At 45.5% G+C, this 14,507-nt stretch overlaps 2 protein-coding genes across 12 annotated transcripts in view; one reads left to right on the top strand and one right to left on the bottom strand.

Moving 5' to 3' along the window:
* The window catches only part of RPAP2 (RNA polymerase II associated protein 2), a 1,184,138-nt gene extending 1,183,632 nt beyond the window's left edge, over window positions 1-506 (bottom strand). The window contains exon 1 of one of the 3 annotated variants that reach the window (XM_069641788.1): window positions 311-506. In XM_069641788.1, the coding sequence (XP_069497889.1) occupies window positions 311-347 (37 nt within the window). In that variant the 5' untranslated portion in view covers window positions 348-506. The remainder of the gene's footprint in view (window positions 1-310) is intronic. The other 2 variants (XM_069641789.1, XM_069641790.1) reach the window with 2 other exon arrangements.
* The window catches only part of GLMN (glomulin, FKBP associated protein), a 1,004,137-nt gene continuing 989,991 nt past the window's right edge, over window positions 362-14,507 (top strand). For 5 of the 9 annotated variants that reach the window (XM_069641796.1, XM_069641800.1, XM_069641792.1 and 2 more), the window contains exon 1: window positions 449-534. Coding sequence is in view for 4 of the 9 variants with exons in the window: in XM_069641800.1 (XP_069497901.1) it covers window positions 532-534 (3 nt within the window). In the remaining 5 variants the exon portion in view is untranslated. Of the gene's footprint in view, window positions 535-1,768; window positions 1,916-14,507 lie in introns of those variants that run through there. The other 4 variants (XM_069641795.1, XM_069641793.1, XM_069641799.1 and 1 more) reach the window with 3 other exon arrangements.

The raw sequence follows: 14,507 nt of genomic DNA, 5'->3' as shown, positions 1-14,507 counted from the left end.
GCCTGAACTGTACAGTGAATGAGCTTCGGAGCAGTTACTGAGTCTACAATACCAACAACAGTCTGCCCTGTGTCATTTCAAGATCAGATGTTCAGAAAGTCACGTACTTGCAATTTTTTATTTCAACATGTGAGGAGTACAATACAACGAATTACAGCTTCAGCTTCTTACTTCAACTTGCATTTCCAAATGTTGCAAAAGGGCTACTCTTACCAATATGACAACAATGGGGTGAGAATGAACTGACTTAATGGATGCTAAAAGAAATACAAATAACATTAATTACAAGAGCTGCATCGCATGCACTCACCTGATGCTGCTAAGTTTTTCGCTTTAAAACTAGCCATACTGTAGTAGAGGTCTTCAATTGGTGGGTGGCGGCCCACTACGACGAAAGGGATTTGTTGCTGCACTTAACTGAGCGTGTGCACGGCGAGCCACTGGCCCCCAAGCACATGCCCAGTCAGTGCGACGTGATGGGGGCGTGGCCACGAAACAGGAAATAACCGCAGCCCGGACGCGTGTTCCTGGATGGTGAGTCCAGGCTGCGTTGTTGTTGCTGGCAACAGCGGATTCTCGCCAGTAGGTGATGCATTGCCACTTCTCAGCTCACTCCCACACACCACGGGTGGTGGGGGTGCCGAGAAGCGAACGTTTCAACCCTTTCCTGTCACCCTGCTCCGTTCTCGCTCTGTAACCACGGAGGAGGTTGGGGAGAGGAGGCGAGCAGAGGGCGCATCATCCCCGGATCCCCCTGCGCCCCCACCTTGGGGGACTAAAGCGTGCACTGGCGGTGTTGTATAATATCCGTCTCCCACTATCTGCCGTGGGGGAGCCGGATATCCTACAACACAGGTCCCCCTGCTTTGGCTGCCCCTCTGGTCCATGGGCTCTTGCTGGGTCCGAGATCCGGCATCAGATCAGAGGTCTGGCTGGACCTCAAACCTGGCACGGCTCACCCATACCTGCAGGCTACCTACATTTGAAAATCAAAAACCCCGAAATGTATGCCCCGCCCACTGCCACACAAACCGCGCCCCTTTGTACAGGGCCCCGCCCACATGTTGAAATGTGCAGTTTGTACTTTACTGTGGAATGCAATACATTTAATTAAATTGGCTATTCATAACCACCCAAATTGCATAGGACGAATGGCATACACCTTCCATCAAATCAAAACACACACAAGTAGAGGGGGGGGGGGCGGCGGGCAGAGTCCACCCTCTGAAAAAGTGGCTTGAGCCCTGGCAAACTTGTCAAAAAGAATGAAAGCTGAAAAAATAAGAAACGCGGAATACTGATTTCAATCTGGTGTCATTAACGGAATACTGCTTTCAATCCGGTGTCATTAATGACACCGGATTGAAAGCACCGCGTTTATTTTTCTTAAACTTTCATTGTTTTTGGTCAGTTTTGCCTTACTTTTTAACCGGCCGTCAATTTAGGGCGACTAAAACATAAGAATGAAAGCCACTCTATGCCAGCTACAGATCTTTCTGCAACAGAACGCAAACTTTGCGTGTCAAGCCTCGATCTGAATACCACAACTTTGATCAGATCATAGAAATAGAAGAAATACTAAGGGTAAAAGCCACAGAACTGTAAAGTCCTAGGGAAAGGAACACAGTGTGCCGCACGCACACTACTCTCTCATCGACTTCAATGAACATTCGAACTATTAATTGGCCAAATGACATATAGTGTGCATCTAGATGACAACAGTGTTGTTATTAAAGTCAACAAATGCCCACGTCGGTCCTGCATTGACAGAAGGTTTTTTGAGTTTACATTCACCTAACATGGCCGCTATCCGAGTCGGTCATAGATGCGTTATAGTGTTGCATCATGAGGGATTAATTTAAGTAGCTGGGCTTGCCTATGAGCGTGTTCTGTGTTTTCAAGACTCTTCCATAAGGTAATAATAGGCTTTAAAATACATAGTTTGTTTGCAGTAATACCGCAAGTTGCCGTGTGTAAGATGCCATCCAGAACATGTGCCAGGTTTGCTATCCAATGAATGAAAATGTTCTGTGTATGCCGCTGATTTCCTTGAGGTCAGCATTTGCTCTCATTTTGCGCTTGCATTCAAGTCTGAGCCGCTGTTCTGTAACATACCGGATCGGTATGGGATACCACATATTACAGAACACAGCCACCGACTTTGCAGGATTTCTGTGACATCTCGTCTTTCAGTCCTTCTATGTGTGTGTCTTACAGTAATCAGCCTCAGAAGTTATGAGCAATATGTTATGCCATTAAAGGATGATTGAGAGCCATAAATAATATTCAATGTATACGTTGTCTGCAGTCAACGCATCTGTAGAAGTGGAGCGGTCTTTATCGAGGGGGAACACATATTTTCACTTTTGCAATATTTAGCCTTGTATTTAATTGGAAAACAATAAGTGCCTGTTGCAACTACCTCAATAACGAGGTAAAGCTCGATTGTAATTTGAAGTGTCATTATTTCAGACGACCCGGCACTCCATCCGCATCCACCCCTCACAACAACCGCGCACTCACGCTCACGTTCCTCGTTCTACCCACTATTTCCAAAATCAACATTCTCGCCACCCGCACTTTGAAGGGAGCACCTGCCCAACAACATGAGAAATTAACAATGAGGATACAACATGCCCCTCCCCCTTTATACAGCAACCAAAAAGAGGAGCAAAGCATACTGTATACAGCAAAAAACAAAACCTGAAAAATCATGACTTAATCCAAAGGTATGCCTATTGTAAAACTAGGTTTTCACAATTTGTGATTTTCCATCATGAGTTCATGACATAGTCCTTTGAACATGCTGGAAGCTTTCTAATCCTACTACACCTTGATATATCCGTCCACAACATCCACACCAATTCCTGTGGACACACTACCTTGCTCTCCTCTCCTCAAACTTCCTTGCCTTCCACCCTCTTCTTCAAACAACTCAATGGCATTCCTCTCTCCTTCTTCAACTCTCAAAGTCTCTCCTTGCCATCTCCACTTTCTTATTTGAAATTAATTCCATATAGAACCATCCTGGACCCTGACCGTGTTCTTGAATACTTCTTTGACTCTCACCGGCTTGGAGTACCTCAACTCCCCTTTTCTCATCATTTTCCCCTTCTTTATTCTGACAAAATCACCCGGTAGAATGTTCACTCTATTAGTCACCTTGTGACCTATTCTCTTAACGTCATAAATGTTCAACCTTCTATGATTTACCCACACCGGATTCAACACTGTATTGGGTTCGCTACCTCTCATCAACTCAAACAGTGATTTGCAAGAATCACCTCTAATTGACGTTCTGCAACTCCACAGCTTTTCCTCCCAAGCCCTTTCAACTGGCATATTGTTGCTCAAAGCTTGTTCCACAGTTTCCACAATTATCCTGTTACATCTATGTACCAACCCATTGGTTTGGGGATGATAATTTGCAGAAAATCTCCATTCGATACCCACTAGTCTGGCAAACTCAATCCTCTCTCTGCTCCTGAACTGTACGCCATTATCACTGATTATCACCTTGGGATAACCTTCTCTTTTGAACACCTGCTGCATGAATTTAATAATCTCATGAGTGTCTATCCTAATTACCAATTTCATCTCCATGCACCTGGAGCAATAATCCACCATGACAATGAAGAAGTTCCTTTCAATCGCTACATTTTTGTAAGGACCTACAATGTCAATACCAATTTGCTCCCATGGCTGTTAAGGCTTATACACTTCAATAGGTGCCGTTTTCAACACCTTGCTACTCTTCTCACAATTCTGACAAGGACAACAACACCTCCAAAAATCTTTCCACCATGAGGTCAACTCCAGGCCGCCAATACTTGGAGCAAACCTTTCCGCTTAGTGCCTGAGGAACCCAGATGTCTTTGATGAGCCTTCTCTATCAATCCTTCATGCAGACTCCAGGCCGGTATCAATTTATCCCCTCTAAACAATAGATCATCTTCAAAGGAACATTCATCCTTAACCTCCCAGAATTGAAGACAATCTTCATCTAGTCTTTTGTCAGGCCAACCATTTCTAGTATATTCAATGAGTTTAGATAACACTTCATCCCTTTTGGATTTCTTGAATCCATTTCTCTTTCAAGGTGACTTCTACAACCACAGCTACACCTTCCACATATTCAACCTGTTCTACCTCTTGTCACGACCCTCGCCCAAAACCCCCTCTGGCAAACCCATTGGCCAGGTGGAGTCAGGACTCGGGCCTCTAGAGCCTGGCATCCTCTTCAAAAGCCCTCATGGGGCCAGTCCTGGCGCTTATGGCGCCAGGCTCATACACCATGAAAAACAATGTGCTTGGGAACTACTTTATTGTATTGTCAGCCAACATGGTGGCATCCACATAGCTTGGTTCCTAAGAAGCAAGCTATGCGGTCTAGTGTTTTGGGTGTGGTAGCTAGGGACTACTTTACCTGGACTATTTTGTTGGGGCTATTTAAACCACACCCTTCGCGTTACTTTGCAGCTTGCAATGTGACGCTCACCGTGTCCAGCTATTCCCTCGAACCTCGGAGAAGCAGAACCTGCAAGGAGACAAAAGGAACCTCATTAGCAGCAGCATCTTACCTGCAGTCTTCATCTTTAAACACTCGCAGCTGCTGAGAACAGCTTCCTCGAATCTGCACGCCTCCCGGACAGAACGACCTGAAAGAGGAAGATAGAGGCAACATTAAAGAAAGCAGTAGAGACATTTACAAATTACGAACTGCTCAAAAGGCTTACCTGGCTGGTCGCCTCTCGGCTGGCACCACTCCGGACATTTCACTCGCGCTGAAGAACACCGCGACCTGCCTACAAGGAAGGAAAACGCAGATTAGCAAAGGCAAGACTTCGCAGCGCTGCACATAGCGCTTACTTACCGCATCATAGTGCTCTTAATGCCCCATTATTTACCAGCGGAGCTCAATCAAGCCAGTTCACTGCGCTGAAGCTAAAAGAGACATTTTAAACAAAGAAAGGCATGCAGGATAGCAACAAAACTAAAGAACAGCAATAAGGCCTACCTGAACAATATCAAACGGGCCGGCATCAGTGAAGTAACTGAACCGCACTCGCCCATGAAAGGACGGAGAGCAGGATGGAGAGCACGCCTAATTCTACCACAAGGTGAGGAGAGGGCGCCAGTGGGACTGAAATCATATGGGGGTAGAGGGTGGATACTTACCCCAGTCGGTCAGTCTTGAACACAGTCCTCCTGTAATTTCAGGCTGAACCTTCCCTGCAGACCACATCAGGGCAAAGCTGAGAAGCATACCAGCGAGTAACCTGGCTGGGTGGTGTCCCTGTGGATACCAGGTGAGCGTAACAGAACGCGAAGCCTACCATAACAAATCCACCTTGGCGCCATGGAGACATCAGAAATAGACCAATTGGCCCAATTACTAGGAGAGCTTCGTGCTGAGGTTCATTCTGCCCGACAAGAGACTAATGCCCTCCGGAGAGACCTAATAGTGACCAAAGAACGCACTGAAGAGATTAGCAGGCAATACTTGCAATCACAGGCAGGACAGACGCCTCTACCTGGAAGCAATCCAACGATGCAAAACCCTGCCATACCACCCACTCGAGTACAGATCACGTTACCTGGAACAGTGCCCCTGGCGCCACCAGAAAGGTTCTCAGGCGACCCACGGAAGTATGCAGCATTCATCAATCAGTGCTGCCTTCATTTTAATTGTAGGCCTGGGGCATTTCCAAACGACCAAGCTCGGGTAGCTTTTGTTTTAGCATACCTGAGTGGTAGTGCAGCAGATTGGTCGGTGCCGTTGGTAACCCATGATGATCCTCTATTACATGACTTTGGGGGGTTCCAGAGAGAAATGGAAAAACGTTTTGCTCGCCATACCCAGGAACAAGCAGTAGACCATGAACTCTTGTCCCTCCGACAGGGGAATCGGGACTTGTTAACGTACATTGCTACCTTCAACAGACTGGTTGCCGAAGCTAGGTGGCCAGAAAACAAAAGAACCACGTTATTCCATTGAGGCTTACAAGGCGAATTAAAGGACGTTTTAGCCCAGGTGGTTGATCCACATAGAGAGATTGTGCAGAATTCATAAATCTGGTGGCGCAGCTAGATCCCCGGTTGAAGGACCGAAAGGCTGACCGGTCTAAGAAGGACCCTCGGACCGTGCATGTTCGACCAAGGCAAAACACACCCTGTGTACCTGAAAATGCTGTAGAACCCATGCAGATTGGAAGGATACAGCCTCCATTAACAAAACAAGAGCAGAACAAAAGAAGCCAACAACAGCTTTGTTTGTATTGTGAGAAACCAGGACATTTCCTGAAGGACTGTCCAGTAAAACCCCCAAGAAGAACAGTCGGGGCCACAGAGAAGGATGAAGCTAAGGAATCGGAAAACTACCAAGCTCGACAAATGTAGAGGTCAGTTTGTCGAGTGAGAAGAAAGAGTTGCTGACCTCCTTACTTTGCAATACCAGTGATCTTAATTAACCACAACAGTCGTCAAGAATGCATGCCGTTGAAGCATACATCGATAGCGGAGCAGTTGGAAATTATATTGATCAAGAACTGGCAGCATAGATGGGGCTTCCTTTGTATTCTAAGCCAACTATGGACAAGGTAACCACCATGGATGGGACAGAAATCGCTTCCGATTAATTAACCTTCCTCGGTGACTGCTCCCCTGCCTGCTATTACCAAGAGGAGAAACCCAACGTCTGTATCCCCATGACTCCCGGAGCGACAGTATCAACCCTGGGAGCAACTAATACCTTGCCAAGTGAATACCATGATTTCCAGGATGTTTTCCGAAAGGACCATGCCAATACATTGCCGCCGCACAGGCCCTGACTGTCAGATCGACCGTGATCCTGGTGCACAAATCCCTTGCGGCAGGATCTACGCTCTTACAGAAGCAGAAAACCTTCATTTGAAATCCTATTTAGACCAGTACCTTGCAAACAGATTTATCCGTCCTTCGAAGTCCCCCGCAGCCAGTCCTTTTGTTCTTCGTACCGAAAATGAAGGAGACTTGAGAACCTGTATTGACTCCCGCGCATTGAACCAGATCACCGTGAAGAACCGCTACCTCTTGCCACTTATCCCTGAGATGCTAAACCAAGTTAAAGATGCCTAGATTTATACCAAATTGGACCTTCGAGGAGCGTACCACCTGGTCTGAGTCAGAAAGGAGATGAATGAAAACCGCCTTCCGTCCTAAGTACGGCTTGTTTGAATATCAAGTCATGCCCTTTGGGTTATGCAACGCTCCTGCGGCATTCCAGTATTTCATGAATGACATCTTAAGGGAGTTAATTGATGTGTGCGCCTTAGTGTACATAGACGACATCTTAGTATACTCAGCCTCGGAACAAGATCATGTCATGCACGTTCGTTCAGTCGTCACCAAGCTCCGTCAACATCGCTTGTTTGCAAAGCTTTAAAAATGCTTTTTTCTCGTCACCGAAGTAGAATTTCTTGGTTTTATCCTTACTCCAGGAGGCATCAGAATGGACATGCACAAGGTAGATGCCATTCTGAAATGGCCTTCACCGACGTCTCTGAAAGGGGTACAAAGCATGCTGGGCTTTGCAAACTTCTACTGCCGGTTCATCCCAGACTTCTCTCAGGTTGTGCACCCAATCACAGTACTATTACGAAAAAACAATAAAAAGCTTGCTTGGACCGAAGAAGCAGAAGAAGCCTTTCAGGAACTTAAACAAAGGTTTACCTCCGCTCCAATCCTGCAACATCCTCGTCCAGACCTCCCTTATGTCGTTGAAACTGATGCGTCCAGTCTCACAATGAGGGCTGTCCTTTCACAGAGAGTCCCGGAAACCGGCCAGCTACATCCTGTGGCCTTCTGGTCGAAAAAGTTCTCACCTCCAGAGATTAATTATGCCATCACGGACAAGGAACTCCTGGCTATCAAATCCCCCTTTAAAGCCTGGAGGCACTACCTTCTGGGGGCCAGACACACCATTACAGTCATCACAGACCACCAAAACCTGGAATATCTCAAAACAGCCAAGGCCCAGTCCTCGCGTCAATTACGGTGGGCCCTTTTCTTCACCGAATATGATTATGTAATCACATTTCGACCAGGAGTCAGAAACGGAAAGGCGGATGCCTTATCTCGCATGGGCATAGATGAAATAGTATATACAACTCCAGACCCAGTACCTATTATACCTGAAGACAAACTCTTGGGTATCACAACAGCCTTAACACAAGCAGAACTACGAAAAGAAATCCAACGGACAATGAATCCTGATGCCTACCTCGCATGGCAAACTCAAGGAGAACAATATACCATCAAGGACCTTTTACCCTTTTTTAGGGATCGCCTATATGTACCCAAGAAGGAATTACAACAGCATATTATTTCAAACTATCACGATTCACTGATCGAAGGGCATCCTGGGATCGCCAAAACCCTAGCTAAGGTGAAAGAGAACTTTTGGTGGCCTACCTGGCATAAGGACATCATTCAGTATATTCCGTCCTGCGGTGTCTGCGCACAAAAGAAATCACAGAAACAAAAACCATCTGGTCTGCTACAACCATTGGACATTCCTTCAGTTCCATGGCACACTCTTTCCCTTGACTTCATCACTGATCTACCTCCAAGCCAAGGGTTCAACACCATCCTTGTAGTTGTGGACTTATTCTCGAAGATGGCCCATTTTATTCCTCTCAAAGGCCTCCCAGACGCAGCCACTTTAGAAAAAGTGTTCCTGGAGGGCGTGGTTAAGCTACATGGCTTCCCTTCGGTTCTGGTCTCTGATCGAGGCAGCCAGTTTGTTTCAAACTTCTGGAAAAAATGTTGTGCAATGGCGCAGATCGACGTTCGGCTACCTACCAGTCACCATCCCCAAACGGATGGCCACGGATGGAGAGAACCAATCAGACACTCAAGCAATATTTACGGTGCATGCTGCACCACGAACAAAGGAATTGGAAAGACCTACTATGGATAGCCGAATATGCATATAACAATACTTTGCATTCAAGCACGGGACAAACGCCCTTTTATACCCTTTATGGCAGACATCCACGTATCTCTGAACTAGACCTTCCAGCCAGCTTGGAAATGCCAGCGGTAAAGACTCTACACACAACCATTACTCAGGCTTTCAAAAGGGCAAAGGAACACCTTATTCATGCCAAAGAAAAACAAGAGATTCGCCGACCAACACTGGAAAAAGGCCCCTGATTATCAAGTAGGAGACAAAGTTTGGTTAGCCGCTAAATTCGTACCCATCCAGGGAACCCGGACCTTTCATCCCAGATTCTTAGGACCCTATACCATTAAGTCAATTATCAACCCAGCAGCCATGAAACTGGATTTACCACCTAATCTACACATCCACCCGGTATTCCATGTGTCCCTCCTGAAACCAATGCAACCCGGCACATGGATTGGGACACCACCTAAGACCATACTTGTTGACGGAGAACCAGAATTCGAAGTCAAAGATATCTTGGACTCTAAATACTCTAGGACCAAGCTATATTATCTCGTCGATTGGAAAGGATTTGGACCACAAGATAGATCCTGGGAGCCCAGTGAGAATATCCACGCATCACATCTAATCAGGAAATTCCAATCGGAACTTCCCAACCAAACCTGGGCCGGACAGAAGGAACACCATGGGAGGGGCCTTAGGGGGGAGTGCTGTCACGACCCTCGCCCAAAACCCCCTCTGGCAAACCCATTGGCCAGGTGGAGTCAGGACTCGGGCCTCTAGAGCCTGGCATCCTCTTCAAAAGCCCTCATGGGGCCAGTCCTGGCGCTTATGGCGCCAGGCTCATACACCATGAAAAACAATGTGCTTGGGAACTACTTTATTGTATTGTCAGCCAACATGGAGGCATCCACATAGCTTGGTTCCTAAGAACCAAGCTATGCGGTCTAGTGTTTTGGGTGTGATAGCTAGAGACTACTTTACCTGGACTATTTTGTTGGGGCTATTTAAACCACACCCGAGCAAGACAACACGCTTCGCGTTACTTTGCAGCTTGCAACGTGACGCTCACCGTGTCCAGCTATTCCCTCGAACCTCGGAGAAGCAGAACCTGCAAGGAGACGAAAGGAACATCATTAGCAGCAGCATCTTACCTGCAGTCTTCATCTTTAAACACTCGCAGCTGCTGAGAACAGCTTCCTCGAATCTGCACGCCTCCCGGACAGAACGACCTGAAAGAGGAAGATAGAGGCAACATTAAAGAAAGCAGTAGAGACATTTACAAATTACGAACTGCTCAAAAGGCTTACCTGGCTGGTCGCCTCTCGGCTGGCACCACTCCGGACATTTCACTCGCGCTGAAGAACACCGCGACCTGCCTACAAGGAAGGAAAACACAGATTAGCAAAGGCAAGACTTCGCAGCGCCATCATTTACCAGCAGGGCTCAACCAAGCCAGTTCGCCGCGCTGAAGCTCTGCATACCTAAGTGAGAAAAAAGACACATTTTAAACAAAGAAAGGCATGCAGGTAGCAACAAAACTAAAGAACAGCAATAAGACCTACCTGAACAATAAACAATATCAAACGGGCCGACGTCAGTGAGGTAACCGGACCGCACTCAGCCATGAAAGACAACGCGCCCCTGCAAAGAAGGCAGGACGGAGAGCACACCTAATTCTACCACAAGGTGAGGAGAGGGCGTCCGAGGGACTGAAATCATACGGGGGTGGAGGGTGGATACTTACCCCAGTCGGTCAGTCTTGAACACAGTCCTCCTGTAATTTCAGGCAGAACCTTCCCCGCAGACCACATCAGGGCAAAGCCGAGAAGCGTACCAGCGAGTAACCCGGCTGGGTGGCGTCCCTGTGGATACCAGGTGAGCGTAACACCTCTTCCTTATGTAGTGGCAACCTCGAAAGAAAATTGGCTACCTGATTTTCTTTTCTTTCTTTCTCACTTCAAAATGATAATCCTGTAGCTTTAAACTCAACCTAACTATCATGGGGGATGCCCTACACATCCCTCGCACTGACAACCCTTCCACCAAAGGTTTATTATCAGTACAAACCACAAACTTGCTTCCACAAAGATACTTTCTAAAATAATTTACTGCCCATACACAAACTAACATTTCTCTCTCAATAACAGAATACCTGCTCTCTATCTCAGTTATCGCTCTTGATGCATGGCATATGACCTTTTCACATCCACTCTTAGAAATTTGCAAAAGGACTGCTCCTAACCCAACTCCACTGGCATCTACAGTCAGTTTGGTTTGCCTACCAAACACAAATCCACCTAACTCAATCAACTCACATATGCTTCCCCTAATGCACTCTGCTGGCTTTTCACACTCACAATCCCATTCAAACTTGATCTCTTTTTTAAGTAACCTTCTCATGGATTCTGTAATGCTAGCAACATTTTGTACAAACTTATTATAGAACTCACAAATACCTAAGAATGATCTGAGATCTTCTTTACTTTTGGGGTCAGATGCCCCTTGTCCCAAATACTCAACTTCTGCCTTTTTAAATTTACATTTGCTTTGCTCTACTTTCAATGCCTTTTCACCCAATCTTCACAAAATGTTCTGTAACCTCTCATCGTGTTCACATTCCCCTCTTCCAAATACTATGATATCATCTTGGTAAACCAATGTGCCTTTAACCGTTTTAAGTACTTGGGTCATGACCCTTTTGAGCACTGTAGCCGTAGAGGCTAGACCAAATGGCATCCTTTTGAATCGATACAATCCAAATGGCGTGATGAACGCAGTGAGGTCTCTACAGTCTTCAGTACGGCTAATTTGATGATATGCATTTGATAAGTCTAAAGTAGTAAATGTACCTGCTCCCTCGATACAATTTAACATTTCTAAAATGATGGGCTGGGGATATATGTCCCCCACTATGTTTTTGTTCACATCTCTGAGGTCCACACAAATCCTCAATTTGCCGTTTTTCTTCACTGCTACTACAATGGGGCTCACCCATTGAGAGGATTCCATTTTGTCAATAACATTCTCCATTTCAAGTCTGTTCAATTCTTGTTCGACTTTATCCACCAATGCAAACAATATGGGTCTAGCCTTGTGCATTACAGGTCTTTCTCCTTGCTTCACCACTATCCTATGAGCGTAGTTCTTTAATAACCCCAATTGCTCTTGAAATACCTTACTGGAGTCTTCCTTTACTTCAGTACTGTTACTGCTCTTTACTAACAACACTGTTTCCTTCTCACACGGATCTAATTGTATTCTGAACGCCGCCTGATCCCTCCAACCAAGCACATTCACACTATTTTTAGCTATGTAAACCCTAATTTCTGCTTGGCGATCTTTGAATTTGATGATGCTTTTAAACCACCCTGTGATGTGGATCTTTAACCCTTCAAATCCTCAATTTTTGATATCTGGTGAAAATATCTTAGCTTTCAATCCTTCGTGCACCAATTTCTCCCATGTCCTGTTCGTTACTATGGTGTAAAGTGAGCAGCTGTCCACCATTACTGAAAGCTTCCAATTATCCGATATTATGTCACATCTTGGACACTTCAATTAATTTCCTGGTGTTTCACAAACTACCACCACTCTTTCCTCGTCTGACTCCTCATCATCCTGTACCATTGACACTCTCCTTTTGTTCCTACACACCACCGCGAAATGTCCTCCCATTCCACAATTTGCATATTTTTGATTTAACGCCGGACAGTTTCTTAAGTTTCCATAGTGCCCAAATCTGACACATTTATAACATTTGTCTTTTTCTCTTCTTTAAAAATAATTTGTCTTTGTCTCACTCTTGAACCATGGCTTTCTCATATTTCAAAAACAGCCATTCACGCTCCAACTCATTGGAAAATGAACGGGTACCGGCAGGTCTGCAAAAAAAATTGGAATATAACGATTGACCAGGATAAATCTAAGCCGAGACATGCCAACGAATGCCCAGAAACAGTCCTGTATAGAAGAAGATCTAAAACATTGGACTTGGCTCCCAAGAACCTTAGCTGCAAAGTCACGATTTCAGCAATCAACAGAAGGACAGGGAAGCAATTGCAACATCTCAACACTCCCAAAAAAAGAGAACGCTATGTGTCTGACCCTAGGCTCATGTAACACCCGAGGCTTCTCTCATTTGATGAATTCCTCTGACATTAACCTAGGGTCATTAGACATCTTCTGTCTTCAAGAAGTATGGATGTTAAACGAACCTATGATCGATGGTTTTGAGATCGCCTTTTCACCGACCTTCCAAGGGTCTTCCGGCAGACCTAGGGCGGGTCTACTTACAGCAATCCGTATAGGCTGCAATCGTCAACTAGTAAAAGTACTAAAAAATGATCCCCACATCCTGGTCACTCTAATCAGACGATCTCTACTGCAATTTGCTACTAATCAATTGAAAGGAACCACATACCTTGTGATAAACTTCTATTGGAACCCGAAAGAACTCCCTGCAGAGACATTTATCCCCACGATCGTAGAAATTCTTGATTAGACGGGAAATGATCACCCAAGAGACAGCACAATTATATGTGGGGACTTGAATACTAAAATTGCCCTAAATAGACAAGAAAAACAAAGGAATAATAATTTCAGGAGCCTCAATCAGAGGAAACAAGTGGGCAACACTTATGGAAGCCTATGACATGCATAACCTACATTTCTTAAAAAAACCTACAGACCTGGATATTCCAACTTGGGAACTAGCAGGGCGTCAAGCAACTTTAGACCACATTTATACTTCAGAGATCTTCTAAAAAGGTTACCTGCTTTAAGATCATCCGCACTCTCCATAGTGACCATAATCTCTTGTTAACAACATGGGAGACTGCTGTTTCCAGCAGCAATCCTCTACGTCCTTCAATGTCGGCCAATATGGAAACAAACGACAGGGGAACTTGCCTGCGGTTGAAAGCTACAGCAATTACCGACATAATCTACCGATACAGTCAAGCTAAGAAGTTTGAAAAGTAAAAGGAGGACCCAACTCTCACGGACTACTGCCCACTTCTGTTACCGTATCAACTGTCGGAAAAGGGCGGCAAAATCCCAACAAAACCTCACCACAACAATAACTTGATCCTCAAGGAAAAGAGACTTCTCATGAGACGAGCCAAAAGAAAAGCAATCCAGTCTCTCTCTAAACTTAACTGGTCTGAAGCCGTAACAGCTACTAAGCTGTATAAAAATTGGCTCAAAGGATACAAAAGCCAGCCTTGTCAGGAAGATTCATAGGCGATGCTGAGAACGCTCACTGGTAAGAAACCAAAGGCCTTTTGGTCACTAATATCAACCAGAGGAGCCACAATTCAAGACATCCTAGTGAGCAGTGTGTCCGAGGAGACCTGGATTACTCACTTCTCAGATCTCAATTGGTATACACCCCTACTATCCTTTGGCACCAATTGGGCCAACTGACAAATGGAACATTGAACTCGATAAAACCAACATCGAAGAAAAAATCAGGAAACTCAAAACATCTCGTGTCCCAGGACCAGGCGGTTTATCAAACATGGACTTGAAGCTAAATCCTGGTCCAGGGTCCCTCCTG

The sequence above is a fragment of the Ambystoma mexicanum genome, chromosome 1q (assembly GCF_040938575.1).
Source record: "Ambystoma mexicanum isolate Mex_15411 chromosome 1q, UKY_AmexF1_1, whole genome shotgun sequence".
Classification (NCBI taxonomy): domain Eukaryota; kingdom Metazoa; phylum Chordata; class Amphibia; order Caudata; family Ambystomatidae; genus Ambystoma; species Ambystoma mexicanum.
The sequence above is the reverse complement of the archived record's forward strand: the minus strand, read 5'-3'. Positions and strand labels throughout refer to the sequence as shown.